This window comes from Eleginops maclovinus, chromosome 20 (assembly GCF_036324505.1).
Source record: "Eleginops maclovinus isolate JMC-PN-2008 ecotype Puerto Natales chromosome 20, JC_Emac_rtc_rv5, whole genome shotgun sequence".
Taxonomy (NCBI): domain Eukaryota; kingdom Metazoa; phylum Chordata; class Actinopteri; order Perciformes; family Eleginopidae; genus Eleginops; species Eleginops maclovinus.
Window position 1 is genome coordinate 30,669,716 of NC_086368.1, and position 27,500 is coordinate 30,697,215.

The 27,500-nt window shown below is 48.8% G+C and overlaps 4 protein-coding genes and 1 non-coding gene across 5 annotated transcripts in view; 2 read left to right on the forward strand and 3 right to left on the reverse strand.

The window, feature by feature from the left end:
* pltp (phospholipid transfer protein) overlaps positions 1 to 555 on the reverse strand; it is a 6,395-nt gene extending 5,840 nt beyond the window's left edge. The window contains exon 1 of the mRNA XM_063909858.1: positions 535 to 555. Coding sequence (XP_063765928.1) covers positions 535 to 555 — 21 coding nt within the window. The remainder of the gene's footprint in view (positions 1 to 534) is intronic.
* ddx27 (DEAD (Asp-Glu-Ala-Asp) box polypeptide 27) lies at positions 452 to 8,713 on the forward strand. Its single transcript, XM_063911639.1, has 21 exons — positions 452 to 637; positions 1,148 to 1,294; positions 1,720 to 1,779; positions 1,862 to 2,042; positions 2,128 to 2,180; positions 2,266 to 2,352; positions 2,482 to 2,587; positions 4,085 to 4,258; positions 4,344 to 4,494; positions 4,572 to 4,671; positions 4,778 to 4,919; positions 5,002 to 5,155; positions 5,401 to 5,482; positions 5,856 to 6,033; positions 6,586 to 6,692; positions 6,820 to 6,913; positions 7,003 to 7,094; positions 7,188 to 7,311; positions 8,229 to 8,325; positions 8,411 to 8,470; positions 8,571 to 8,713. Exons 1-21 carry the CDS (start codon positions 554 to 556, stop codon positions 8,593 to 8,595), a joined length of 2,298 nt encoding a protein of 765 aa, XP_063767709.1. The 5' UTR covers positions 452 to 553; the 3' UTR covers positions 8,596 to 8,713.
* A 112-nt stretch (positions 8,714 to 8,825) lies between these two features.
* LOC134883321 (potassium voltage-gated channel subfamily KQT member 2-like) lies at positions 8,826 to 18,816 on the reverse strand. Its single transcript, XM_063911638.1, is given in 20 exon segments — positions 8,826 to 10,509; positions 10,625 to 10,773; positions 10,851 to 10,971; positions 11,247 to 11,378; positions 12,057 to 12,151; positions 12,153 to 12,166; positions 13,458 to 13,505; positions 13,766 to 14,038; positions 14,153 to 14,232; positions 14,351 to 14,380; positions 14,530 to 14,598; positions 14,701 to 14,795; positions 14,947 to 15,042; positions 15,126 to 15,236; positions 15,442 to 15,567; positions 15,715 to 15,890; positions 15,989 to 16,115; positions 16,626 to 16,716; positions 17,167 to 17,317; positions 18,039 to 18,816. Coding segments are annotated over 20 exon segments (2,610 nt in total). The 5' UTR covers positions 18,172 to 18,816; the 3' UTR covers positions 8,826 to 10,016.
* A 4,188-nt stretch (positions 18,817 to 23,004) lies between these two features.
* Positions 23,005 to 23,110, reverse strand: LOC134883646 (U6 spliceosomal RNA). The gene has a single exon (XR_010168308.1). It is a non-coding gene; the product is annotated as a U6 spliceosomal RNA (small nuclear RNA).
* A 2,935-nt stretch (positions 23,111 to 26,045) lies between these two features.
* LOC134882956 (achaete-scute homolog 5) overlaps positions 26,046 to 27,500 on the forward strand; it is a 7,880-nt gene continuing 6,425 nt past the window's right edge. Inside the window, exons 1-2 of the mRNA XM_063910994.1 lie at positions 26,046 to 26,093; positions 26,218 to 26,380. The gene's annotated coding sequence lies outside the window, so the exon portion shown is untranslated. The remainder of the gene's footprint in view (positions 26,094 to 26,217; positions 26,381 to 27,500) is intronic.

A 27,500-nucleotide genomic window follows, 5' to 3' on the forward strand; every position in this document is an offset into this window, starting at 1 on the left:
AGTGCTGATTTAAGGGCTGGTTATATTATATTTTATTAGGTACTTTATTTGCAGTATTTGTATTTTATTTGTATTTACTCGCACATCTCACATATTCTCCTGCTCTAATTTATTTCTATTGTTATTTCTTTCAGTATTTTTGTTGGTTTTATGTCCTATATATATTCATGTTGCATTGTTGGAGGAGCATTTTCCACACTGATAATGACGCCTTGAATCTGAAGGTATGAAATAAATGTGGTGGATTTAAAGGTCACCATTTACTTCTCATATGTAGTGGAGTAGAAGTACTCAAGTTAAGTACAAGTACCTCAGATGTGTACTTAAGTACTTGAGTAAATATACTTGGTTACTTTAAACCTCCGGTAATAGAGGGCAGGAGGCCGGCAGGGGGCCGGCAGGGGGCAGTGATACTACCGCTGCAAACAGAAGCAGCAGAAGAAGAGTCCCTCACTTCCTGTTTCCCTCTCCACACGTGTGTTTGTGTGGCGAGAACCTCAGGAACCTCTACAGAACCTTAGCCCGTTACAGAACCAGAACCCGGTCCTCAACCATGCTGCAGGACCTGGGTCTCATCGGGACCCTCCGGGACGAGGACCTGAGCCCAGAGGAGCCCGACACCGAGTCCGAGCCGGAGGTGAGTCAGAGCGGCCTGAAGAGGGGCCAGAGCCGCAGGAGGGGGACCGGGGACCGGCTGGAACACAGCAGCGTATCCGCTGTTGGATCCAGAGGGCTCCTAACCATCATGGTCCTCCACAGACCCGCTGATGGTACTGGACTACTCACCGGGCCGGGTTCAGGTTTCAGATACAGATTATTAGATCTCTCATTGCCCAAAGTATTAAATAGTTCTGAGGATAACCTCCCCACAAACTGGGGGACCCCCCTCCGGGTAGAAGCGTCCAGGAGCTGTACTGTAATATTGTTGTTCCCATGATGGCAAACATAACAATACTCTGCCTCTGATTGGCTGTGGGGGAAAGACCCGCCCTCCTCTGCCTCTGATTGGCTGTGTATGTTTTACAACATATAACTTAAAGAGTATAAACTATAATATATATTAAAAATACAACATATGAACTGTGTGTGTGTGTGTGTGTGTGTGTGTGTGTGTGTGTGTGTGTGTGTGTGTGTGTGTGTGTGTCAGGATGAGCCGATCATCCTCAACAGGAAGAAGAAGTTGGGCCGCCGCGGGGTGAAAGACTTCAACACAGACTTTGAGTTCGGAGAGCGAGACCTGAATGACGATGACAGCTGGGTGATGGCCGACGTCATGAAGCAGATCAAGATCAAGGTAGAACCCAGCAGAACCACACCCCATCTGTTTATCGAACCCAGCAGAACCACACCCCATCTGTTTATCGAACCCAGCAGAACCACACCCCATCTGTTTATCGAACCCAGCAGAACACACCCCATCTGTTTATCGAACCCAGCAGAACCACACCCCATCTGTTTATAGAACCCAGCAGAACCACACCCCATCTGATTATAGAACCCAGCAGAACCACACCCCATCTGTTTATCGAACCCAGCAGAACCACACCCCATCTGTTTATCGAACCCTGTTAATGCTTTATAAAGAACAAGGTGGATCTCTGTTTGCAGCGGAACATGTTCTCCTCTCTAAAGAAGCAGCTAGGTGTTTCTTGGTAAACGTTCTCCGGCAGCGTTCTGGTCCTTGACGTCTCTCGGTCTAACTGTGTTCCGTGTTTTCAGAGAACCGCGACCACTCTGGACCAGAAAATAGACAAAATCAGGAAGAAGAGGAAAGCTGAGGTGAGGTCGCTGTCCATCGCACTTCCTGCCTGATCAGGTTCCACTCCTTTGCTTGAAGTCTAAAGTCTGTTTTGATCCACAGGAGAAATCATCTGAGGGTGACGGTACCGAGGGTTCTGCAGAGAAGAACCAGGAGGAGAGAGCAGACGAGGAGGAAGAGGAGGATGTGAAGCCTGCTGCCGGAGAGGAGGAAGAGGAGGACGATGTCGAGGACGAGGAGGATGAGTTTGATTCGAGTGATGAGCAGATTCTGACCCAATCAGGTGAGTGAGGCAGAAGAGGAAGTGGACTGACCTGTTTGATGTTCTTCAGTGTTTCATTTAATGTCCACTTCCTGTTTCCTGTCAGACACCCTGAGAGACAAAGAGCGCCGGGGGAGGAAGAGGAAGATAGAAGAGGGGGTGAGTCGGGCGGAGAGGCGATAGGGGCGGGGTCGTGAGGTGGGTTTTCTACGTGGTCACCATGGTAACGGTTGTTTGTTTTCAGGCTCCGCAGTCGTACTCGGGAGACGCGTCGCAGTTCGACGATCAGTTGACCTTCGAAGACATGAACCTATCCCGACCGATCCTGAAGGTGACCTCACACGTGCACTTTATTCAGGAACAGCTCTTCACTTAAGCATGAAATCCTGGGAATCTGAGAGTTACGAGTCACACCTGAATGCACCATGCAGTCCTAGTGACCCCCCCCTTGTCCCTGCAGGCCATCACTGCTCTGGGGTTCAAGGTGCCGACTCCCATCCAGCAGGCCTGCGTCCCAGTGGGACTGCTGGGCCGCGACCTGTGCGCCTGTGCTGCTACTGGGACAGGTAACAGAGAATTCTATTATTACAGAGAGACCCTGAACACATCTCAAGGACAAACCAGAGACCTCCTTTCCTCCGGTCCCTCGGGGCGACTCGATGCGTTCTGTTTTTAACGTCTGTGACTCTGAGTGTCCTGCATGCTGCAGGTGTTCTCTTGCTCTTGTCTCTCACCCGTCTCCTACTTGTCTCTCATCTGTCTCCCACTTGTCTCTCAACTGTCTCCCACCTGTCTCCCACCTGTTTCCCACTTGTCTCTCATCTGTCTCCCACTTGTCTCTCAACTGTCTCCCACTTGTCTCTCATCTGTCTCCCACCTGTCTCCCACCTGTCTCTCACCTGTCTCCCACCTGTCTCTCACCTGTCTCTCACCTGTCTCCCACTTGTCTCTCATCTGTCTCTCACTTGTATCTGATCTGTCTCCCACTTGTCTCCCACCTGTCTCTCACCTGTCTCCCACCTGTCTCTCAGCTGTCTCCCACCTGTCTCTCAGCTGTCTCCCACTTGTCTCTCAGCTGTCTCCCACCTGTCTCTCACCTGTCTCCCACTTGTCTCTCACCTGTCTCCCGCCTGTCTCTCAGCTGTCTCCTACTTGTCTCTCACCTGTCTCTCACCTGTCTCTCATCTGTCTCCCACTTGTCTCCCACCTGTCTCTCAGCTGTCTCCCACCTGTCTCTCAGCTGTCTCCCACCTGTCTCTCAGCTGTCTCCCACTTGTCTCTCAGCTGTCTCCCACCTGTCTCTCACCTGTCTCTCACCTGTCTCCCACTTGTCTCTCACCTGTCTCCCGCCTGTCTCTCACCTGTCTCCTACTTGTCTATCACCTGTCTCTCAGCTGTCTCCCACCTGTCTCCCACCTGTCTCCCACCTGTCTCTCACCTGTCTCCCACCTGTCTCCCACTTGTCTCCCACCTGTCTCTCAACTGTCTCCTACTTGTCTCTCACCTGTCTCTCACCTGTCTCCTACTTGTCTCTCACCTGTCTCTCACCTGTCTCTCACCTGTCTCTCACCTGTCTCCCACCTGTCTCTCAGCTGTCTCCCACCTGTCTCTCAGCTGTCTCCCACTTGTCTCTCAGCTGTCTCCCACCTGTCTCTCACCTGTCTCTCACCTGTCTCCCACTTGTCTCTCACCTGTCTCCCGCCTGTCTCTCACCTGTCTCTCACCTGTCTCTCACCTGTCTCCCACTTGTCTCTCACCTGTCTCCCGCCTGTCTCCCACCTGTCTCCCACCTGTCTCCCACTTGTCTCTCAGCTGTCTCCCACCTGTCTCCTACTTGTCTCTCACCTGTCTCTCACCTGTCTCCCACCTGTCTCTCACCTGTCTCCTACTTGTCTCTCACCTGTCTCCCACTTGTCTCTCACCTGTCTCCCGCCTGTCTCTCACCTGTCTCCTACTTGTCTCTCACCTGTCTCTCACCTGTCTCTCTGGACGCTGTGCACGGAGCTGCTGTGATGGTCACGTCAGTAATAACCCCGAGCACCATGCTGTGGCTCTCTCTGCAGGGAAGACGGCTGCCTTCGTCTTGCCGGTGTTGGAGCGCTTGATTTATAAGCCCAGGACGTCCCAGGTGACCCGGGTCTTGGTTCTGGTTCCTACCAGAGAGTTGGGGATCCAGGTTCACTCTGTGGCCCGGCAGCTGGCCCAGTTCAGCTCCATCACCACCTGCCTGGCTGTCGGTGCGTTTACTCTTACTCATTTTATCCTCAGACCTTGAGTTTGCTGCCAGGCGGTTTGTGACCAGGTGAGTTCTGCTGTGTGCAGGTGGGCTGGACCTGAAGTCTCAGGAGGCTGCGCTGAGGGCGGGGCCAGATATTCTGATAGCTACACCTGGGCGTCTGATCGACCATCTTCACAACACACCCACCTTTGAGCTTACTCACATCGAGATCCTGATCCTGGATGAGGCTGACAGGTAAGCGCCTCCCACCTTAAAGCTCCTCCTCCACCTGTGAAGCGTGGAACTCACCTGTGGGCTCTCCGGTTCCTCAGAATGCTGGACGAGTACTTCGAGGAGCAGATGAAGGAAATCATCCGACTGTGTGCCTACAACCGACAGACCATGCTGTTCTCCGCCACCATGACCGAGGAGGTGAGTCCTGTGACCCGTGAGTCCTGTGACCCGTGAGTCATGTGACCTGTGAGTCATGTGACCCGTGTCTGCAGGTGTGTCTGAGTCATGTGACCTCTGTTTCCAGGTGAAAGAACTGGCGGCGGTCTCGTTGAAGCAGCCAATCAGGATCTTCGTTAACAGCAACACTGACGTCGCTCCGTTTCTCCGACAAGAGTTCGTCCGAATCCGACAAAACCGAGAGGGAGACAGAGAGGCCGTGGTGGCTGGTAGGTTCTGATGACACTGTAGTACTGACCCTGTACCTGAGGACTCGTACCTGAGGACTGACCTGAGCTGTGCGTTTTGCAGCCCTGCTGACCCGGACCTTCCAGGACCACGTGATGTGTTTCACGCAGACGAGGAAGCAGGCGCACCGACTGCACATCCTGCTGGGGCTGATGGGCCTGAAGGTCGGAGAACTGCACGGAGAACTGAGCCAGAGCCAGAGACTGGAGAACCTCAGGTACCATCACCTCACCTGATGCTGACTCTGAGGTCCCTGGGGATGACTTACCGTCCTGTTACTTACCTGTGGATTATTACCTGTGGATTATTACCTGTGGATTAGTTACCGCCACCATAGAGGTCGTATTTTAGGTTTGTCGGCAGGATTACACAAGATGTACCATCCTGTTTTGCACGAGTCTTTAACCCGTTAGTCGTCTGGCTTGAGGTGTGTAACTGTGTGTTGGTTCTCTGGTTCTCCAGGCGGTTTAAAGACGATCAGATTGACATCTTGGTGGCGACAGATGTAGCAGCCCGCGGTCTGGACATCGATGGAGTGAAAACGGTGAGTCACTTCCTTTCCTACTTTCTGTACGGTAAAGTCACCCAGAGCTGCAGCTGAGTCTGTTTTTGAACTGTTGTCCCCATAGATAGATAGATAGATAGAGTCGGAGGATGAAACCTACTGACTGAGCCACTGCTGGACATAAGCTATAATGCTAATTAATGCAACGTTATGCTAACTGTGCTAACTGCCCAACATCTGCAGGTCCGTCTCTGAGCTGGAGACCTTACTGCACATTTGTATCATAACACTCTGGGGTCTGAACACGTCCGATCCACAGTCCTGGATCCAGACTAGAGGGGAAGCTTTGTCTTTAACCTTGACGCATAAGAACAATGCCCCTGTCTCCCTCTCTGTCCTGTCTGTCTCTCAGGTGATAAACTTCACCATGCCGTCCACAGTGAAGCACTACGTCCATCGTGTGGGACGGACGGCCAGAGCCGGGCGCTCCGGACGCTCCGTGTCTCTGGTGGGGGAGTCCGAGAGGAGGATCCTGAAGGAGGTCGTCAAGTCCGCCAAGAACAGCGTGAAGGCCCGGGTCCTGCCGACAGGTACACCCACCTGAGAGACAGACGGGTGTGGGGGGAGACAGACGGGAAGAGAAAGTGGGGAGAGACAGACGCATGGGGTGGTGAGCCACAGACAGGTTGTTAAGTGTCTCTCTGTCTCTCTGAGCCACAGACAGGTTGTTAAGTGTCTCTCTCTCTCTCTGAGCCACAGACAGGTTGTTAAGTGTCTCTCTCTCTCTCTGTCTCTCTCTCTCTCTGAGCCACAGACAGGTTGTTAAGTGTCTCCCTCTGTCTCTCTCTCTATCTGAGCCACAGACAGGTTGTTAAGTGTCTCTCTCTTTCTGAGCCACAGACAGGTTAAGTGTGTGTGTCTCTCTCTCTCTCTCTGTCTCTCTCTCTGTCTGAGCCACAGACAGGTTGTTAAGTGTCTCTCTCTTTCTGAGCCACAGACAGGTTGTTAAGTGTCTCTCTCTCTCTGAGCCACAGACAGGTTGTTAAGTGTCTCTCGCTCTCTCTGAGCCATAGACAGGTTAAGTGTCTCTCTCTGTGAGCCACAGACAGGTTGTTAAGTGTCTCTCTCTCTCTGTGTGTCAGACGTCATCCTGAAGTTCAGAGACGTGATCACTAAGCTGGAGAAGGACGTGGAGGCGGTGGTGAGGCTGGAGAGAGAGGAGCGGGAGTTCGCTGCATCTGAGGCCAAGGTAAGCAGTAACCAGTAACCAGTAACCAGTAACCAGTAACCAGTAACCAGTAACCAGTGAGCCTCCCTTCTGCCTGTGGCACGGAGCGTCTCTATATTGATGATGAGTGTTCTTGTACTTCCTGTAGCTGAGCGTGGCTCAGAAGCGTCTGGAAGGCTCTTCCACCGCCGACTCTCAGAGGGTCTGGTTCCAGACTCAGCAGGAGAGGAAACAGAGCCGGGGTGAGTACAAATACACACTACTGCCCTCTCACCTCATCCTCAGCAGTACTCTGTAGTATTACTCTAATGTGTTTAACCTCCCCCCCCAGTGTCGAAGGCTCTGCAGGAGTTCGATCTGGCTCTGAGGGGGAAGAAGAAGAGACAGAAGTTCCTGCAGGAAGGCAAGAGGAAGGATCCCACGGTGAGACGGAGTGAACCATATGTAGTTTCAGACGGACCAGAAGTCTGATTGTATTTGTAATGAGATGACTGATGTCTGACGTCCGGTGCTCAGGCGGAGGAACGCGCTCAGTTCGAGATCCTGAAGGCTCAGATGTTCGCTGAGCGAGCGGCGAAGAGAGACCGGAGGCCGAAGAGAGCGAGGGCGATGGCGGAGGAGGAGGCGGCGCCGAGGAAAGGTCCGATTACTGCATCAGTACTCAGAAGTACTCAGATATACTGCATCAGTACTCAGAAGTACTCAGATATACTGCATCAGTGCACAGATATACTGCATCAGTTCGAAGATATACTGCATCAGTTCGAAGATATACTGCATCAGTACACAGATATACTGCATCAGTGCACAGATATACTGCATCAGTTCGAAGATATACTGCATCAGTATACAGATATACTGCATCAGTACACAGATATACTGCATCAGTACACAGATATACTGCATCAGTACACAGATATACTGCATCAGTACTCAGTCAGAAGTACTCGGATACACTGCATCAGTACACAGATGTACTGCATCAGTACACAGATGTACTGCATCAGTACACAGATATACTGCATCAGTGCACAGATATACTGCATCAGTACTCAGTCAGAAGTACTCGGATACACTGCATCAGTACACAGATGTACTGCATCAGTACACAGATGTACTGCATCAGTACTCAGAAGTACTCAGATATACTGCATCAGTACACAGATATACTGCATTAGTACTCAGATATTCTGCATCAGTACTCAGATATACTGCATCAGTACACAGATGTACTGCATTAGTACTCAGATATTCTGCATCAGTACTCAGATATACTGCATCAGTACTCAGATATACTGCATCAGTACACAGATGTACTCAGATATACTACATGTACACAGATGTACTCGGATATACTGCATCAGTACACGGAAGTACTGCATCAGTACACAGATATACTGCATCAGTACACAGATGTACTCAGATATACTACATGTACACAGATGTACTCGGATATACTGCATCAGTACACGGAAGTACTGCATCAGTACACAGAAGTACTGCATCAGTACTCAGAAGTACACATGAGTTCTGATCGATGTTTAACTGTCCCTGCAGCAACCAATCAGAAAGGAGGAAAAGGAGGGAAGCAGTCTGTGTTCGACAAAGAGCTGACCAACACCAGCAGCAAGGCTCTGAAGCACTACAGAGCAGGGTGAGACACCTGTCTGTCTGTCTGTCTATTTGTTTACCTGTCTGTTAACCTGTCTCACTTGTCTGTTTACCTGCTTTTTTTACAGACCGTCCTTCGAGGACAGGAAACGCCTGGGTTTGGACAAGAAGCGTCCGGGGGGCTCCAGGTGAGTGTCTCTCTCTCTCTCTCTCCCTCTGTCTGTCTCTGTCTCTCTCTCTCCATCTCAACAGAAACAAAGATGGCTGACGCTCTGTTCTGTCCCTCAGGTTCAACAACAAGAAGAAGAAGTGATAAGAGCCAAGATGGCCGTCTGCATCAGCAGTCTCCACGTTGTCTCTGTGTTCACTGTGTATATCTTTCCCTTTGTTTTGTTCATCAAAGATCTTTTAAATAAAGTTGCCGCATAAAACCACGTCTCTGGTTCCTTCTGTGGTCTCACTAAAGAGACATGAAAAGGACACAGCATGTTATTAAAGAAAGTTTTGTTAACGTGAGATGAACACAGCTCTGCAGACGGGGTCTGTTGTGGGTAAAGGTTTTTAATTAATACTGAAATACAATCAAACAGGCAAAGTTCTGTACAGTAAAGGAAACAAGAACAGGCTCTGGTTTTTCTCCAAAATACATTCAAGAAGATTTCCGATAACACATCAACATAAATAACAAAGTGTTTCATGTTCGCAGACAGCAGGTCAGATAATTCAATATATTACACTCTTTACAAAACAAACACGTCTTATTTCTTAACTCGATGGTTCGGGCGGTAAAAGGGACTCTTAGTTTGGTAGGTTTGTTTTATTTTTGTGACCTGAAGAGAGGATTTAACTTCAGTGTTTAGGTGTTTACATTCCTGTCGCCAGGTAGCTATCTACTCACCTGGATTCATAATGAATTGTACTTAGCATTAGCGCTAGTTAGCACTGACTGCCCTTTGCTCTTTGGGTAAATGAAGAAGTTGGTTTTAATGTTTGACCTGGGTTTGAGGCGTTGTGTTTCTTGTTTTTAAGGGACGGGTGCAGATGCAGCTCTAGCTAGCTATATGCTAACCGCTTAAAAGAGATAAAGTGGTTGGGAGTGAAAACTTGTATGATAACTGTTAGCTGTCAGTATAGACAGTTGTGCATTAAAAAGATAAACTTAACTGGATTGTGGAAACAAAATACCAGAGTGCTGACTCATTAAGTGAAATAATCCCACCTGAGATCTGTCAAAGTGTGTGTAGTTACAGCCCTCGGCCTCTAGAGGGCAGAACGAAGCACAACACGTAACGGTGAGTTTAACGTCAGCCGCAGAGAGCTCTGGGTTCTGATGAAGGTCTGTGTAAACCTCTGAAAATAATTAATCTGTTGGTGAGTTGCAGAGAGGTGGAATCAAGAAACCAATCAGGTGTGAGCATGTTGCAGCAGTGAACCAATCAGGTGTGAGCATGTTGCAGCAGTGAACCAATAAGGTGTGAAGTGACCAAGAACAGATCCAATCAGTGATAATGAGAACAAACATTGGCTGCACAGGCTAAACCATTCACATGAATAAATCATACATCCCATGATGCTTCAGTCAGAGTTCCCATGATGCTTCAGTCAGAGTTCCCATGATGCTTCAGTCAGAGTTCCCATGATGCTTCAGTCAGAGTTCCATGATGCTTCACGCTTCCAGCTGGTGTTGAAAGTCTTCACAGATTTGATTCATATTTGGGTTCTAAGTTAAGTGTTCTACTTGGTTCCGGTCCAGGCTGGGTCTGAGTGTGGCGAGGGAGCACAGAGTTCCGAGTCCGAGTCCGACTCCCCTTGAGCGATGGAGGGCCGGACGCCTCCCTGCTGGTCTGCCGGGCTGGTGGTGGAGTAGAAGTCGTTGTTGAGAAAGTCCAGCTTCTCACTGGACGGGGGAACGGAGAACCGGCTGCAGGAGCGCCTCAGCTCCCCATCCGGCTTCACCTCCTCGGCCCCCCCTCTCTCACCGGTGCTGTGCCGGTGCGACCGGTTCCCGCCGTGCCTCTCCCCGGGCGGAGGAGGCGGGAGTCGCACCAGTGACCCGTCTCCCACTGGAGTGGGTGGGGCCTGCTGGGGGAGCTGGGAGCTGATTGGCTGCCAGGAGGTGGAGGGTGGGCAGGTGGGGAGGGTGGAGTTCCTGTGACCAGTGGAGCTGCAGGAGCGGACCATCTTCATCCCGACACGACTCCTCTCCGTCAGGTCGGCAGGCATTACCCTGCACAACAAGTAAACAAACAACTGGTTAAAAAACATGTAAACAATTAAGTAAAACGAAAGTAAACAACGAGTACACAACAAAACTAAACCATAATGGGATGATAGGAACTCACTGGCTCTTCTCTAATTGGTCCACTGGACTCTGGTAGGGCGGGGCCGGCTCCTTGGATCCAAAGTAGGCGTCGGTCTCAGCCTGAGGGATTCCCATTCGCCGGATGTAGATGTTGACCAGGAAGTCCAGCTTCCTCTCCATGGACAGGACCTGAGGGACCGGAGTGGAAGACCAATCAGATTTAAGCTGACGCTGCAGAAAAGTGCTCAAAGGGTTTCATTGGTTACCTGCTTCTCCACCTTCCCCAGCCGTCCCATCATGCTCGGGTCCTCAGGAGTCTCCTCATTGGCGGGTTTGGGACGGTCCTTGTCTGCTATTGGTGTTCCTCTGCCGACTATCTGGTCCACCCTGCCAATCAGAAGACAGAACACATCCTCAATGAATTACAGCTTTGGGCCTTTTCACGTTGTTTGGGATGTTTTTGGTTCCAGGTGTTCATAGTCTTCTAACTACGGAGGCCGGCAGGTGCCAACATGTGACAACGGTCGAGATCTCCAGCAACTGGACAACACATCCATCATTTAGAAAACATTCAGCCACTTGAAGAAAAATGAGCAAAATACAAATACAAAACGCTGCATGAAGCTGGGCTCTTGGCATAGGTCGGAGGTCTGAGGTCGTACCTTGCCTGGAGGTTCTTGATGCGGGCGAGCATGTCCAGGTGTCCGGCTGAATACTGCTCGATCACGTCCATCACATCGTACGGACGGAGACTCTCCTTAAACTTCCTCTTAGACACCATGAAACGCATTATACTGGGAGAGAGGAAACAGGAAGTCAGGAGGCGGAGGTTCAGGGCTAACACTAGAAGGTGGGGTTGCAGCGCTGCAGACCACTGATTGGTCAGAGAGCTTCACACAAGTTTTTAAAATCCCAAACTACGTCACAGTTTCTACAAAACCAGACCGTAAAAAACTCCTACTCATCATCAACGATGAGCATTCATTAGCATTTTCTGATCAAAACGTGGTTAAAGTCTGACACACACACACACACACACACACACACACACACACACACACACACACACACACACACACACACACACACACACACACACACACACACACACACACACACACACACACACACACACACAGAGTACTTGTTGTACTTTCAGTGTATCTTTCTCTTCCTCCAGCACTGGTTCTAATAGCAGATGTATTGGAGACTGAACAACACCGCCAACAACAACAACAAGGATAATACAAACAGTGGTAGTAAACAATAAACAACAGCAATGGACAGAATGACAGAGCAGGACACTGGGTGGATGTCAGACTGACTGGTCTTACCCGACCGCTGACGGTGACCTTTGACCCTGGGGTGAGCACAAAGAAATGAAAACACAAAATAATGTGAATCAAAAGCAGCAAATAAAGAGTGAGCGGAGCGGTGAGCGGCGGGCGGAGACTCTCGGAGCGGCAACGTACCAGATGGCTCTGATGGTGACCTTTAACCCCGGGGTCAGATCCTGAGGCACAAACTCACAGTGGCAGCTCTTGTTATCGTCGGCCAGGTCCTCCCCCCGGCAGGCTGGCGTCTGCAAGGGTTATCATACAACAATACACAGAATATTAAAGGGTCCTCCGTGGGGGGACATGCTGTCCACATGGACTCTGTGATTTACAATGGAACACGATGGAATGACCTCTCTCCAACAGCTACCCTTTCTCTACTTTAAAGAGTCCTCTCCTGCTGATGTTCAGGTGTATATCAGTATGTAGAGTCTCTACTTTAAAGAGTCCTCTCCTGCTGATGTTCAGGTGTATATCAGTATGTAGTGTCTCTACTTTAAAGAGTCCTCTCCTGCTGATGTTCAGGTGTATATCAGTATGTAGTGTCTCTACTTTAAAGAGTCCTCTCCTGCTGATGTTCAGGTGTATATCAGTATGTAGAGTCTCTACTTTAAAGAGTCCTCTCCTGCTGATGTTCAGGTGTATATCAGTATGTAGAGTCTCTACTTTAAAGAGTCCTCTCCTGCTGATGTTCAGGTGTATATCAGTATGTAGTGTCTCTACTTTAAAGAGTCCTCTCCTGCTGATGTTCAGGTGTATATCAGTATGTAGTGTCTCTACTTTAAAGAGTCCTCTCCTGCTGATGTTCAGGTGTATATCAGTATGTAGAGTCTCTACTTTAAAGAGTCCTCTCCTGCTGATGTTCAGGTGTATATCAGTATGTAGTGTCTCTACTTTAAAGAGTCCTCTCCTGCTGATGTTCAGGTGTATATCAGTATGTAGAGTCTCTACTTTAAAGAGTCCTCTCCTGCTGATGTTCAGGTGTATATCAGTATGTAGTGTCTCTACTTTAAAGAGTCCTCTCTGCTGATGTTCAGGTGTATATCAGTATGTAGAGTCTCTACTTTAAAGAGTCCTCTCCTGCTGATGTTCAGGTGTATATCAGTATGTAGAGTCTCTACTTTAAAGAGTCCTCTCCTGCTGATGTTCAGGTGTATATCAGTATGTAGTGTCTCTACTTTAAAGAGTCCTCTCCTGCTGATGTTCAGGTGTATATCAGTATGTAGAGTCTCTACTTTAAAGAGTCCTCTCCTGCTGATGTTCAGGTGTATATCAGTATGTAGTGTCTCTACTTTAAAGAGTCCTCTCCTGCTGATGTTCAGGTGTATATCAGTATGTAGTGTCTCTACTTTAAAGAGTCCTCTCCTGCTGATGTTCAGGTGTATATCAGTATGTAGTGTCTCTACTTTAAAGAGTCCTCTCCTGCTGATGTTCAGGTGTATATCAGTATGTAGTGTCGTGTTGTTTACAATAGAAATCTGTCTAACTCCAAACGTGTGTGTGTGTGTGTGTGTTTGTGTGTGTGTGTGTGTGTACCTGGGGAGCTCTTCTGTCTGAACTCTTCGTCCTGCATCTCTATCAGCACTGCAGGAGAGAGGAGACATGTTCTTCACCTCACAAAGGCCTGATGTCAGGAGGAATGTGAATGGACGACATGTTTGATGAACTTTTACTCTCCGTGTGTTGAAGAGGTCCCTACTGAAGCTAGCATGCTAACAACTAGCTTGTTAGCGACACAGGGAACACAAGGCCACATTTATCCCGAGCCCCCGCTGGGAGAAGTGGAATTTAAATGAGCAAAACGAGAGCTGATGCTTCCCAGGACGCTTGTTCTCATTGGTTACCTTCAGAGTTTTGTCGGGAGGCGGCTCCTCGGATCCTGAAGGCCTGTCTGGTTCTGCTACGTTCTCCGAAGCTCCAGCTCTTTGGAACCTTGCTGGGACTTTCCTCCAGATTGGGCTCCGTGCTGGGGGAGCGCCGCAGGGCCTGCACGCTGCCCAGAACTCCAGGACCTCCGGGACCTCCGGGACCTCCAGAACCCACACCAGCAGCTCCCGGACCTCCAGGACCTGCAGGACCCACACCAGGAGTACTGCCAGAGCCAACTGCGGGAACCACTAGAGACAGGAAGTAGGACAGGAAGCAGGTTGAGTGTAAAATATCAATTATTTATATGTGTATACTCTGCAGAGAACACGGTCCACGTGTTCTGCAAACATCACAACACTCACCGTTCTGCGGAGAACCTTTCCCTTTGGTTCCTGAACTCCGGGGGGAGGAAAAGACCCTCTCCTTCAGGCTGACCTTCTGACTGCAGACAGACAGGGTTCAGTCCTATTAAACTGAGCCAAACAATCAATGATTCATCCTCAACCGGTGGGGTCCCGCAGGGCTCTGACCCCGTTATTAGTTCAGGGCGGGACACTAACCTGGGAGAAGGTTCAGGCTGGGCGTCCTTCCTGCAGACGGACAGGTATTATTTGCTTCTGCATTATGAAGGTTTTAATGAATAATTCTCTACTCAATGTGAAACAGGTCATTAATCTGAGAGTCCATGGATTAAAGATCTGTTGAAGAACAAAGGCAGAAACAAGGACTCAGTTCCTACCTGAAGGAGAGTCCAGATTTATTCTTCAGGTTCCTCAATAAGTCCAACTGATTGAGAGGAGGAATCAGCCTGAAACACAATCACATGTAGAGTCTGCTTTTTACTATATTGAAAGACAGTTATTAACACCGATGTGAAATAGATGTTATGGATATATTATTTATTATGTACCGGTACATGGGCGCCGAGCCCGTCCTCTCGTAGTAATCAAAGGTGGAGCAGAGGTCGCTGCGACTTAGGTTTGTGGCGTACACCCTCCACGCCGCCTGCAGGCAGGAGAGATCAGGTTTGTGTGTGTGTGTGTGTGTGTGTGTGTGTGTGTGTGTGTGTGTGTGTGTGTGTGTGTGTGTGTGTGTGTGTGTGTGTGTGTGTGTGTGTGTGTGTGTGTGTGTGTGTGTGTGTGTGTGTGGGGTTCACCTGTATCAGTCCAGCTGCCGGGTTTCTTCTCTTCTCAAAGTGTTTCTGCCGATGCTGCTCCTGGACCTTTAGAGCAAAACCAGAACCCAGGATCCCCTGAGAGAGAGACGGGTGAGATTAGACAGATGAGAGAGACCGACAGGAGAGGAACACAGGTGAGAGACAGGTAGATGACTCACAGCAGGCAGGGCGAAGAAGGAGACCCCGATCAGGGTGAAGGTGGCAGCCAGCAGACGTCCGTTCCAGGTGATGGGGAACTTGTCTCCGTAACCGATTGTCGTCAAGGTGATCTGACAGAGACAGACAGACCATTTAGATCGCTCCGTGGCTGAGGACAAGACAGGTTGTCCACATGCGGTACAATAACACACTTAGATATAATATGAAGGGAATAAAAAACAAGAAATCGTACTTTTTGTTGATTGTTATGTAGGTATATGTTTAAAATATGATGTGCTTATACATAAAACCACACCAGCAGAGTGTTTGTCTCACCAGTCCCCACCACAGGGCGTCTGCGTACGTCTCAAACTGTTCGTTGTCCTCTTTCTCTGCCAAATACACCAGAAAGCTGGCCAGGATGAGACACAGGAAGCCGATGTACCAGGCGGTGATCAGCTCCTGCCGACACACAGATCATGTCATCAATACAGGAGCATTTAAAACAGCACCACGAGGGTCCACTAATGCTGCCGACACGCCTCACACGGGGGCCAACCTGGCAGACATTTGACTCAAGTGAAAAAGACAGGTGATTTCCCAGGTTACCTTGCTGTGGGCGTAAACAACTGAGCCCAGCAGCTTCCAGGTTCCCCCCCGCCGGTCCATCCGGATCATCCTGAGAATCTGCAGGAAACGCAGCGACCTGATGGCCGACGTAGCGAAGACGTTGCCCTGCGTCCCTGCAGCCAACACTGAGATGGACGCTATCAACACCATGATGTCTGCAGAGGGACAGACAGGTGTTAGATTCTCAGACAGACAGGTGTTAGAGTCTCTCCCTCTATACCTGAACACGCTGGTCGAACGTCCTCCCACTCACCGATAACACAGAAAGGTTTCCTGGAGAACTTCAGCCGTCCTCTCCACCCTCGGTAGCGGCAGCAGCAGCCTGCAGCCCAGATCCTCACCATGTACTCCACCCCGAACACCACGATGGTGACCACTTCCTGTTTCACAACATCAACAGCCCATCATTAACCGTCAGTCTGGTCATTTACCTTCTTAAGTCATTCTGTATCAGAGGTGCAGCCGGTAAAGATGTCTGACTGGTGGAAATGAAATGGTCAGTGAACATCATTAGAAGCTGTGGTCGACTCTACAGGAGGAGAGTCAGGATCAGCTGAGTAAACATGTTCAGTGTGGCTCCAGCAAAGGGAGGCCTGTTTCAGATGGAGGAGCTGAGCTTTTGTTTAAGACTCTAGCTTTACATTTGACAATGACTGGTCCTAAAGGGTTGCTACATAATCCCTGGAGGTGTTTCTGTTATGATGAAGCTGTAACTCCTTCCTGTGTGGGATTAGCTTGCCTAACCACTCTACTCTCCCCCATCACCATAAACTCAGAGTGACATGATTAGAAAAATCATGCAACAGCTGGAACTGAAATCATGGGAACATCTGTTCTCAGTTCCTCCTCTGAGAGCGCAGCATCAAGGAAATGTACTTTCAGAGTTTTACCAGAATGTAGAGCGCGTCCTCTGAGCTCTTTTCATACTCTCTGATGGTGGAGAACACCGACAGAACCAGACAGGAGAACACCAGCAGGAACCTGCAGAGAGAACACACATTAAACCAGCAGGAACCAGACCAGAGACCACATTAAACCAGCAGGAACCAGACCAGAGACCACATTAAACCAGCAGGAACCAGACCAGAGACCACATTAAACCAGCAGGAACCAGACCAGAGACCACATTAAACCAGCAGGAACCAGACCAGAGACCACATTAAACCAGCAGGAACCAGACCAGAGACCACATTAAACCAGCAGGAACCAGACCAGAGACCACATTAAACCAGCAGGAACCAGACCAGAGACCACATTAAACCAGCAGGAACCAGCAGAAGGATTGAGAGTAGCTAGGGTTCTATAGGAGGCAGTGCTTAACGCTGGACGTTGCAACAGAGTGACCTTCAGCTGCCATCCCTGACACTGAGAGGAACCTGCTGACCCCCCACTCCAACCCCCCCACATGCATGATGTATGTTCAGTATTTACACGTAGGCGTGGTAGATGAAGGCCCATCCTCGAGGTCTCTCCAGCACGTTGTACAGGAAGTTCTGCAGCCGCCGATACAGTGCATTTCTCTTTGGAGGTTTCTTCCCCCCTGACACACTGCTGCGCTGCCGCCGAGGCCCCTCCTCCACACCTGCACAGGTAGAGAGACACACTCACAACACCTGTAGGGATATACATCTTATCTATAAAGCCCAACATCACAACACACCTCAGTCTGGGCTTTACAGAAAAAACAGCATGACAGCGTAACGTAACAACAGCAGGAACACCTGCACACGTACTTATACACACACTAACACCTGCACACGTACTTATACACACACTAACACCTGCACACGTACTTATACACACACTAACACCTGCACACGTACTTATACACACACTAACACCTGCACACGTACTTATACACACACTAACACCTGTACACGTACTTATACACACACTAACACCTGCACATGTACTTATACACACACTAACACCTGCACACGTACTTATACACACACTAACACCTGTACAGGTATACAGTATACACACTAACACCTGCACAGGTATATTTATATTGCTGTGGTTAGGATGTAAATATTGTAATTGATGCACTTTTATAAACTATAAACGTTTGGAGCCATCAGCCAATCATATTTCAGCAGTGTGAAGCTCTCTTCTCCTGATTGGTCCAGCAGGTTGATGTTGTGTGAGCAGGTTCTGAGGACGGGTCTCATGTTTACTGGAGACCTGCAGAGGAACCGCCTCTGGTTCCATCTGTCATATATACCAATAAAAACACACACATCAAACTGCTGCTGCTCAGAAAGAGGGGAACACACACACGCGCGCGCGCGCGCGCTGTTTACCGGCTATCAGCAGAGCTCCGTCCCTGGACTCGGCCCCCCCTCCGGATTCCAGACCTACGAAGCCGACCTTCAGCTTCTTCTGGTCGGCCTGCGCTCCGGGGAACACCCCGCCGTTACGGGACTTCTGCACCATGACGGACAGAGACACCGACCCGCCGACCCGCCGCCAGCCGCAGAGAGAGCACCGAGGCCGGCCAGGAGGAGAGGAGCGATGGAGGAGAGAGGGAGGAGAGAAAACACCCGCAGAGACACAGATCTGTGATCAGCAGCTTCTCTCCTCACTGCCTCCCCCCACAAACAGGAAGGGAAATGACGTCACTGATGCTATTGATCAGCTCCCTGATATAATAAAATACACCAGATGATCAAAGGAGGAAGATCAGCAATAGCACCATCCTCATCATCCTCTATCTTTATTTATGAGGCCTATTGTTACCACCATTAGTATTATTGTTGTTATTGTTATTATTGTTATAGATAAATGCACATTATGTTTCATCTTCTTGCATAATTTACGTGTTTTTAACTTTCAACGACGTGTCAAACCAGAAGGAGAAATATGAAGTAATGATCAGAAACCGTCTCACTGAGTGGTGTGGGGTTTCCAACATGGTTCAGTGGTGATACACAGTGGTAGATGTATATAAGGCTTAAACATAATTTCTTCGCCTCAATAAATACTCACTGGGATTAATGTCGTGTTGACCAAAAGGAGGGCAACCGTTCCGCTGTTTCTATTCTAATTAAAACCTTAGTAATGCAGATAGGCGGCGCCAGGGCTATAGCCCAACCGAGAATTGTGTTAGCCCTACCGTAAAACCAACTCATATTCAGAGTCAGGCCCACTTGAGGGAAATTAAACAACACGAAGGGAGACCAAGTTGAAATAGATTTCAAATAAATCATTTATTAATTGAAATATAAGTCAGTAGATGTTTGTCTGCTGCGAACACGACTCGTCTCGCTTGGGGTGAAGTCGTCCCGCCGTACTCTTACCATCCATTCGGCTCTCTCCGACACATCCACTGGAAAGCTCTGGAAGCTTATGGTGCTGTCGTACCTCCACCAATTATTACTAAGTGGTACACAGCAGTGAGCGCGGTCTTTACACGCGTTGATACGCCAACCGCCTCTCTTACACCCGAAATCCACTCATATTTAAACTTTGTCAACCAGATTATTAGCAGCCACTCTAACTAGCGTCTCAATCTCCACAACGACACAACCTACCGGAAGTAGTCGAGCTACACTCAACACACGGAAGTTAACCGGAAGTTCTATTGTGCTCGCAGCCTATAGAGCTCAGGTCATGGATTGGAGCGATTAAAGAGCCAGGAGCCTTCAGAAAAAGACTGAAAGATGGGACCCCCCCGGCCGTTGGCTTTCGCTTATGCAGTGATCACTTCATATCAGGTGGGTGAAGGAATACAGTACAAATGCTACAAAAAGTTTCTGGTCAGTTTAATTAAATTTAATTAGTTTAATTTAAGAAGTAGCACCCAGTTATTATAGCTAACGGACACTGTGATGTCCCTTATTAACTCAACAAGTGTGGCTCTGGCGCAGCCTAGCCAGTTAGCAAGTTAGCTTGTAGCAAGCTAGTGGTAAACAAACCCGTGTTGAAATATTCCTTCTTATTTTGTAGGGAGAAAGAGTGATAATCCGTTGAGTCCGGATTTTATCCCCTCAATTTTCGATTACCTTCCATCTCCAGAGAAGAGGAGACATAAAACGAGACTGGAGGTTTTTAACAGAAGGCAGAAGGCTAAACTGCACAAAGTAGAGCAGGCAAAGATATCTGCAGAAGCAATCCGTCAAAGGTGGGAGATCAAACTCCTGTCTGATTACATGTTGGGTCTACTTGTGATCGGTGTGTTATTCAGATTATTTTATTTCAAATAGTTAACTGCCGTGATATGGTTATAAACAATAACGTCACACCAGTCATTTAATGAAGGCTAATATCATATGATTTCCATTAAACATGTCAAACTGTAAACATGTAAACATGTCAAACTGCCATCAGTATTGTATGCATGAAAGCTTATTTTGACTCCACAGTTGAATGTTGTTTACGAAGCCGGACTGACACCATTTGTAAGCCTCCAAGCTTTTGTACGCTCTGAGGGAGTCTCCTGAGTACACTGATGGAAAGCTTACAAGATAGCTGTGGATGTCTGCGTAGCGCAAGTCGGGTACATCGTCTTCAGAGCAGGAGGTTATGCTCTTGAAAAGCACACCGGGTGAATTATATGGGTCGCTTATATTTAATCTCTCTAATTTTGTACTATAAAGCCGAATTTCACTTGAATTAAAATGAGAAGTATACTCGCTCGGTAAGAAAACACTGGCACCGGTGGTCATGTTGACTGCCAAAATGGTGGCTCCCAACCAAAAGTCACGTGACCGCAGGAGCTCTATAGAGCTCAGGTCAAACTTCATCACGGATACTTTTGATTATAAACGTCGTCGGACGGAACAACAGATGGCGGGTAGCGGGCGTGTTGGATAAGGACACACCTTTGACACCTGAAGGGGAAGACGACCACTCCGGTCCCGCGTCTTCCATGTGCCAGGCTCGGCCGGACGAAGATGAGCAAAAAGAAGAGGAGATGGAGCAGCTGCATCAGCAGGAGGAAGAGGACGAGGAAAGGGGCTGGCATGATGCTAATGCTACCACTGACATTAGCCAACGACCCGGGGATGGACCGCGGTGCCCCTTCAGGAAAAGTTACCCGTCAAGGTCAACAGGTAACCAGCAGAGACCTTCAATGCTGCTGGTCTGGCACATACAGCTGGCTTGAACATTCGGTTGAGATGGACGCAACTTTCGGCTTCGCCTGCCGACATTTTCTGGGTAGTGGTGGTGCTCTTCCTTGCTGCGGTCTTGTTGCCTAATTGGCATACTTAATTTGTTTTGACTCTTGGCTGTTGTGTGGTAGACTATATGTGTGTGTGTGTGTGTGTGTGTGTGTGTGTGTGTGTGTGTGTGTGTGTGTGTGTGTGTGTGTGTGTGTGTGTGTGTGTGTGTGTGCGCGCGTGCGTGCATGTTTCTAGCTGTGGGAGGGTGTTGTTTTATATATTCACATATTGAAATTATGGCATTGATTTGAGCCCCACTGTAGTTGAACCACAAAAAAGACGGTATCTGGTTACTGGATAGTGGTTTCTGGTTACTGGTATCTGGTTACTGGTATCTGGTTACTGGTTACGGTGTTTTATGAGTATGTTTCTCATGTTTAATATGGACACTTAAAGATATGTATGGCATGTAATATATGATACCACCAACGCCACCCTCGTCCTGAGCCGGTGGAAGGTCCAGTTTGGACGGTACCAGGGCAAGACTTCCACTGGCTCCTGGAGAATGACGTGGGCGACGCCGTCAATCTGGTCACCTCCCACCAGAAGGAGCGAGAGAGTACAGGGTCTCAGTCCCCGTTAATGGCCAACAAGGTGAAGTCCTTCAATCCGATTCAAACTGTACAGTTGAAAGAGTGATGACGGTTTGACCTCTCTTTGTGAACGTACAGGACGCCGTCACCCGCTACTCCTCAGTGTACCCTGACTTTGTGGAGGCAGTCAGGTTCCACCATGCGTTTGAGGAGGCACGGGAGAAGTCCCTCCAGCCCGGTCAGGAGGGAGAGGCCCTTGTTGGCTTTAAATTTGAGACCCTACAGAGCCTGTACGTTTCTGAGGACCCCAAAAAAATCTGGTAAGTTGTTCTAACTTTTGGACTCTGATATAATTGCTGACCGAGAGGAAAACAATCATGTCACAAATTGTCTGATTTGTATAGTTTTGTCAACTACCTGAGGAGGAAGGCGCCAGCTTCCGGCACGCAGATGGAGAAAGCCCTCCAGTACGTCCTGAGCAAAGACAGACAGAGAGTGAGGACTGCTGCTTCCGACGACAGGTGCTCAGAGATCAGAGCAGGTGTCCCTCTGAGTCAGCTCTCCCGGTCCTTCCTGGGCGGAAAATGATCGCACTTTGATTTGCGTGAAAGCGGCTCCGCGAGTCTCTTATAGAAGACAAACCACACCCATCCCGCTCCTTCCGCACGATTTGATGGGGTTTGTGTGTTTCGTGTCAACCTCTGAGAAGTGCTCATAAAGGGAGATTTAGTAACGTGATTTTACTGATGTGAATAAAGTCCTTTCAGAAACTACGGGACAGTTTTAGCGAGCAACATGTCTGTGAGCAGCGACTCGATGCAGAGCTTCTGTAACTGTAGCAAGAAACCCAGGGAAACCTTTATATGTATTTAAATGCCATATTAAAGCCACATATCCAGTCCAGTGTTTTCCCTGTATGTTATCCAGTCTGAGGAAATAGCAGCAGGACAGGAGGGTGTGTTCTCTAAACTTCTACGGTCTGTCTAACGGAACAAGGGAAGTGAAAACTGAACAGTCATTTAGGAAATGGCTCGCTTTAATCACGTTCAACAATCCAGAACTCAATGCTAAATTGCCTGTGGATCATTATAGCTCTCAATGCCATGTTTATTTACACCACAGATTACTCTTGTAAAATGAAGTGAAACCCTGCTTATTGTAATGATAGATAAATATGTGAGATGCAAACAGAAGAATGGTCTGAAGTTGTTAAGTATTCTTATGGCTCCTGCTCCACTCAAACTGAGTGTTTAAAGAAAGGCAGATAAATGAGTAGAAGAGTTCAGAGGAGCTCTGAGGGGGCTCCGCTCTGCAGCTGCAGTACCGCTAAAGGCCGCAAGGGCGCTGTTTCACCCACCTGAGGGAGGCTCCGCTCTGCAGTACCGCTAAAGGCCGCAGGGGCGCTGTTTCAACCATCTGAGGGAGGCTCCGCTCTGCAGTACCGCTAAAGGCCGCGGGGGCGCTGTTTCGCCCATCTGAGGGAGGCTCCGCTCTGCAGTACCGCTGAGGCCGCGGGGGCGCTGTTTCACCCAACATCTTTACAGTATTCATAAAAATAATAAGAAATCATTGAAAATAAGGAACGCTTCACGAATTTGCGTGTCATCCTTGCGCAGGGGCCATGCTAATCTTCTCTGTATCGTTCCAATTTTAGTATATGTGCTATCGAAATAACACAAGAGTACTCTGTCTCCGGAGAGTACTTATACCTCTCTGACCCGCAGACACCTCATACCATGGTCCCGGAACACACGAGGCTCAGAGGCAGAAATCACCGGTTTAAAAGGCTCTATATGTGCAGAATAAAGAGTGTTTATGTGTTATTGTGACCCCACAGAAGCTGAAGTGACCCCCCAGGACCTAACGTGACTCCCCAGGACCGGCAGACCCACTTTAGGGTTCCGTTGAGGAACTGCTAGGGCTGACGGGAGAATTATGCAGAGAGCTGAAACGTCACACAGCCAGGATTGGTCGGCAGGAAGACAAGAGGACAAAAGATCTCGCCGCTCCTCCCCCTCATGCATTCCTCCCAGAGACCAGAGAGGGAGACCGCGTAGGTGGGGGTACAGCCAATTCCAATAAACCCTCCCCCTACCCAGTCCTACTCCTTTTTGTGTTTCCGTGAATCTCCCAGCTTTAAGTGCCGTTCCACTCCAAATAACAGCGGCAGGAAGTGATTGTAACCCCCCCCCCTCCCCTGACAGGAAGTGTGCACCCAGCCAGCTGCACTAACGGAGCATGTGCAACGCTGTCTGTGTCCCTCGTGAAACACGCCGTGCACAGAGTAGTTCTGTGCAGACATCAACAAGTAGTGAAACCGGAGAGACAAGAGCTCTGCTGCGCTCATTTACAGTCCAAAGATCCAGAACCTTTCGGAGCTGTCTCTAACAATCCTGGATTGATTTACTTGTGCTTGAACGGACCCTCACTCTTTGTTAAAGCAACATGTATTTCATTAAAGTTGTGTATTTTATCTGTACTAAATCACCAGCCTTTGCTGAGTGGAGTCTTTAAAGGTGTGTAATGTCATCTTGTGTAAAGTCTTGTTTTATATTCTAACACACCAGTGCAGCTCCACCAGCTGACCGGTAGGGGCCAGCCTGAGCCCACTAGAGAGGAAACTGCTGCAGCACTGAATACTGAATAAACAACCCCTGAGCAGTGTCTGAATATCCACAATGAGCTCTGGTGTGATGTTTAGCAGTAATCGGACCACACAACGTGCAGGTGTATGCATGTGGATAAATCCCCAAATCATATTCCAATAAAAACTAAACTCAAAATGTACATTTGTTTAGTTTTTCATGAAATCTTCAAGTCCAAAATCTCAATATTGGGTTTGGACAATGCATAACCAGTGTTTGTCGCTTAGGAATGGAAAGAACAATACATGCAAATACAAATGAGACAATGGTCGGTGCTGATTGTATACAAATAAATAACAAAAAGCACAAACAACGAATTCCATCAAACGTTAACTCAATACATATGAATTAGGATTTGTATTAATCTGGGTTTGGACTGTAAACCTCGGCATACAACACTCTGATTGTTTTCTTGCTCCCTCTAGTCCTTAGTGGATTATACAGAGGCATGGTGGGGCCGGGGCCACTACCAGATCCCTGCATCTTCAGGAGGCTCAGCATTCAGTGTCGACAGCCCCCTTGAGACCACGATGAACATGAGACCTGAAAAGCCCCTTGACCTGAAGCTCCTTTCAAGTACTGCATTTCCAACACAATGTAAATACTTGTTTTCTCACTTCATTACATTTTGGGGGGAAATAAATACGCCATTTGATTTAAACACAATAAAAGAGATGTGTTTCTAAAAGATGGAGAATCATTTCATTTGTGGCAAAAACAGACTCATAGATGAAAGCAGACGTAGCAGCGATGATAATGCTCTGCAATAATTCAGAGCATTATCATCACCGCTAAGCTAAAGTCACCACCGCTAAGCTAAAGGAGGCTAATGTTGGGCTATAAAGGAACTACAGCACCGTCACATGACTTCACATCACCACCGCTAAGCTAAAGGAGGCTAATGTTGGGCTATAAAGGAACTACAGCACGGTCACATGACTTCACATCACCACCGCTAAGCTAAAGGAGGCTAATGTTGGGCTATAAAGGAACTACAGCACGGTCACATGACTTCACGTCTCCACCGCTAAGCTAAAGGAGGCTAATGTTGGACTATAGAGGAACTACAGCACGGTCACATGACTTCACGTCACCAAGGACTCCATCAGGTCTGGAGTTTGCTCACACACACCTCCAGTGGTAATACCTTCACTTCCTCCAGACTGATAATGTATGGAAACATCCTCTCAGTGAAAGTGTGTGTGAAGGTGTGTATGTGTGTGTTAGTGTCAGGATCAGAGAACGACAGCTTTCCTCTGTTCCAGTCCAGATTCACTCTGACCCTCTGGAGCTTCTTCTGCAGGAGGAGAGGAGTGAGTGGATCTGATGGAGAACATGCTGAGTATTCACCTTCATAGAAACCTATCCTCCATAATCCAGACTTTATGTCTCCCTTCCTCTAGACAGACTCTGCTAACACACCCAGAACCCAGACTGTACTGTCTGTAACCTGGACATCCCAGCTGTGAGTCCCTGAGTTAAAGCCCTCAGAGCCCAGGACAGAGGGGTACTGATCAAACCTCTCTGGATTATCAGGAAGTTCCTGTCTCTCTCCTCCTCGTCTCACTCTGGTCAGATCTTCAGACAGGATGAAGTTTGGATGAGCAGTGTTTGGGTCCAGGTTGAGAGGAGAGTAGGACACCCTGTCCTTCATCTCCAGATGTTGAAGCTGAGGTTGCCCAGGTGTTTCGGCCTGGTCTTGGAGGAAGGTGTTAGTTTGGTCTGAAGGTGAATCTGATCGTCTGTCTTTCAGTCCGTCTGTCTCTCTGCAGGGAGGAAGAACAACTAACTGTTCCTGGTCCTGTTCCTTGTCTCAGGTGAGTCAGGTGAGCTCTGTCAGACCTCCTCTGCTGATGCTGCTGCTTCACCTGTCGCACAGAGCTGTGTCTCATTCCACAAACAGCAGCCACACCTCATCAGCTCACTGGTAACTGGTTTAACTTCATTTTATCTCCAAGGTACGGAGCATTTCAACCCTGCAGTAGTTCAGTTCAGATGTAATGGAGTTTCTACCTGTAAGCTCTCTAAATGTGTTCTGATTGTTCAGTACATTTACCTGCATGGATAATTGAGTGTAATGTAATAATTTAGAGGACCAATCAAACAAAGCCAGATTAAAGTGTCTCTGTTTGCTTACAGAAGCAGAAACGTTCAATGTGCTCTGAAAGCATATTTTGAGCTTTTTATTGCCAAATCTTGAGCTGGTTTTCCTACGTGAAGAGGGAAGGTGAACTGGGAACATCTGGGGGAGCCTGACCTTTACATCTTCAACTTTCACCTGAAGAGATTTCCTGAGTCCTGGGTAAGGTTGGGGACCTGGGAGTGACAGCCTCCATTGGGGAGTGGGTTGTCCAAAGTGAAGCAAAAGAGAGCAGGGCTTAGTCTGGGCTTTGTTCAGCAAGGAGGAGATCTGCTGTCCTGCACTGAGGGCCCTGCCGGCTGCTGGGAGGAAACACTGGGAGGAAACACTGGGAGGAAACGATGGGAGGAAACACTGGGAGGAAACACTGGGAGGAAACGATGGGAGGAAACACTGGGAGGAAACACTGGGTGGAAACACTGGGAGGAAACACTGGGAGGAAACACTGGGAGGAAACACTGGAGGAAACACTGGGAGGAAACAATGGGAGGAAACACTGGGAGGAAACCCTGGGAGGAAACACTGGGAGGAAACACTGGGAGGAAACACTGTAGGAAACACTGGAGGAAACACTGGGAGGAAACACTGGGAGGAAACACTGGAGGAAACACTGGGAGGAAACACTGGGAGGAAACGCTGGGAGGAAACACTGGAGGAAACACTGGGAGGAAACACTGGGAGGAAACGATGGGAGGAAACGATGGAGGAAACACTGGGAGGAAACACTGGGAAGAAACACTGGAGGAAACACTGGGAGGAAACACTGGGAGGAAACACTGGAGGAAACACTGGGAGGAAACACTGGAGGAAACACTGGAGGAAACACTGGGAGGAAACACTGGAGGAAACACTGGGAGGAAACACTGGGAGGAAACGATGGGAGGAAACGATGGGAGGAAACACTGGGAGGGAACACTGGGAAGAAACACTGGAGGAAACACTGGGAGGAAACACTGGGAGGAAACACTGGAGGAAACACTGGGAGGAAATGATGGGAGGAAACGATGGGAGGAAACGATGGGAGGAAACACTGGGAGGAAACACTGGGAGGAAACACTGGAGGAAACACTGGGAGGAAACACTGGGAGGAAACACTGGAGGAAACACTGGGAGGAAACACTGGAGGAAACGATGGGAGGAAACGATGGGAGGAAACACTGGGAAGAAACACTGGGAGGAAATGATGGGAGGAAACGATGGGAGGAAACGATGGGAGGAAACACTTGGAGGAAACACTGGGAGGAAACACTGGGAGGAAACACTGGGAGGAAACACTGGAGGA

Coding starts and splice junctions, on each gene's coding strand:
- ddx27 (XM_063911639.1), top strand. CDS start 554: ATGCTGCAGGACCTGGGTCTCATCGGGACCCTCCGGGACGAGGACCTG. Junction 1,295..1,719: donor TGAAGCAGATCAAGATCAAG/GTAGAACCCAGC, acceptor CCGTGTTTTCAG/AGAACCGCGACCACTCTGGA. Junction 5,156..5,400: donor CAGAGACTGGAGAACCTCAG/GTACCATCACCT, acceptor CTGGTTCTCCAG/GCGGTTTAAAGACGATCAGA.